The sequence below is a fragment of the Haplochromis burtoni genome, unplaced genomic scaffold (genome assembly GCF_018398535.1).
Source record: "Haplochromis burtoni strain Fernald_Lab_line unplaced genomic scaffold, NCSU_Asbu1 Contig_943, whole genome shotgun sequence".
NCBI lineage: Eukaryota > Metazoa > Chordata > Actinopteri > Cichliformes > Cichlidae > Haplochromis > Haplochromis burtoni.
The window spans coordinates 87,142-89,167 of NW_024583304.1; the positions used below are offsets into that span (position 1 = coordinate 87,142).

General features: G+C 47.4%; 1 protein-coding gene across 1 annotated transcript; it reads right to left on the reverse strand.

The window, feature by feature from the left end:
- Positions 1-230: 230 nt before the first annotated feature.
- On the reverse strand, positions 231-1,719 carry LOC121812928. The gene is made up of 2 exons (XM_042216168.1): positions 900-1,719; positions 231-503 (listed from the first exon to the last, which is right to left on the reverse strand). Exons 1-2 carry the CDS (start codon positions 1,593-1,595, stop codon positions 231-233), a joined length of 969 nt encoding a protein of 322 aa, XP_042072102.1. The 5' UTR covers positions 1,596-1,719.
- Positions 1,720-2,026: the final 307 nt, after the last annotated feature.

Sequence of the window (2,026 nt, forward strand, 5' to 3'; positions counted from 1 at the left end):
CAAACAGGACAAGTTCTCGCTGTAAATGAATAATTTTAATATAAAGGGGGAGTAAATAAGTAAGCAGAATAAACAATAAAACAGTTCTGAAGAATGAAGAATTTTGTAAAGTTGTCTGAGGAGCTTTGAAAGAAAGCGACTGGACGTTCACTTCTTCTTCTACACTATAACGGTTGAGTTGTTTTTCGTTTTCAGCTCATCATTTATAAAGTCAGGGTTTCCGTTTGACTTTAGCATGTGTTGTTGGTCACAGTCTGATTCTCTGCTCTCTTCAGCCCCTCCTCCTCTTTGCTGTTGCAGAGGTGTCCATCACCGTTGTTGATGGTAACATTTTTCAAGTTTATTTCTTCCTGCTCTGAGGATCCTCCACTGAAACCTCGAGTGCGCACATTAAATTTCCTGTCCCTCAGAAACCAGCAGAGCCAAACAAGCAGGTCAACGATCACAAATACAGCTGCTGTTATGAAGAATGTTCTCCACGACCAGTCGGAGCACTCTGATGGCTGCAGAGGACAAGAAGACAGAGCAGAAATGTTAGTGAGCAGTTTTAACTGACTTTAAATGCTTTCAGTTAAAGTGAAAATAAAACATTTTACACCGTAAAGCTTAACGTAAGGATGAGATCTTTATGTGGTGCGACAAGTGGTGAGACTGAAGGTTGGACAGCAGATGTGGTTTTTATGGAGCTTCTGCGACCATTATGACACTGACTATGAGGCTCTGAAAGAGCCGCTTCCACCGAGTTATCAAAGCCCATGACTGCCATAAAGGCCTCCCCCGATCATCAGAATACATTTCTTGTTGAGCTGGGCTCTGTTATCTGTGTGGTTGGAAATATACCTCGGTAGACCTTTAATGTTCACAGTGAAGTCTAAAACTAATGCAGTCTGTGTTCTTACCCTCTCTGTGGTTGTAGGCTGGGATGTGGTGCTCGGTGGTGTTGGTGGTGTGGAGACGTGCAGGCGGACAGCGGAGCGGTGTTTCTCCACTTTGTCGATGTCACAGTAATAAACTCCTCCGTCTCTCGCCTCGGCTCGCTTTATGATGAGGGACAGGTTTGCTCGTTGGTCCCAGTCTGATGGTATTGAGACCCGGCTTTCATCAAAGCTTTTTCCATATGTGGTTTTCCCCGACCGGACATCCAGCACCACCTCTCCATCTCTCCTCCAGCGCACAGACTTCACCCACTGACCTGCTGTGATGGAGCGGCACGGGAGGATGGCATCCTCGCCCTCGTGTACAAAAACATCAGAAGGTATGAATACCTGCAGCTGTGCACTCTCTTCTTTCTTGTTGTTGCAGTCAAACTCGTAATAGCCTTCATCACTGATATCTGCACTTGTCAGTATCACAGAGTCGCTGCTTTGGAAAAACCTGCTAATATAACCTGGAGCCGGCTTCCAGCTGCCGTCGAGATCCCCGACCGAATGGAGGCTGTTGTCCTGCAGGCGACGTTTCAGCGTGCCTCTTCCTTTCATGCACTCCTCTGTGAGGGGAAACGTTACATCGTCTCCTGCAGCGGCTTGAATCAGTTTCCCAGAAACGCCGCTGATAAAAAGAAGAGGAATGAGCGTAGAGACCGAAAAACGTGTCATCTTGTCAGTGTGGCAGCAAAGTGAGCCGCACAGTAGCTGACTCTTTTTATCTGCAGATGCGTCTGGTTATGACTGCTTGTGCCAACCAATGCACCGCCCTCAGAGAAACCACAGGAAACCACAGAGTGGGTGAGTGCTCAAAGTGCCTGTTAGTGTTGGTGTATGAGGTGAGATTGGTACCCAGCACAGACTTTTAAGCCGGCGAGGCATGATAGCGGATGGCACTCAGGTGCGTCCGCCTCCCTTGCAGCCGCCTCACAGACCACGTCCCGCCACAACCACCTTTATAAATCTTCACAGTCTGAACTCTCTTTGACAAGATTTCTTGTAATACTTTTCCACGCTTCTTGATGGACATTCGAAGTCTTTGTTTCTGCCTTTAGATGATCCCACATGTTGAGTCCCAGGATCTGGGGAGGCCAATCCATGAC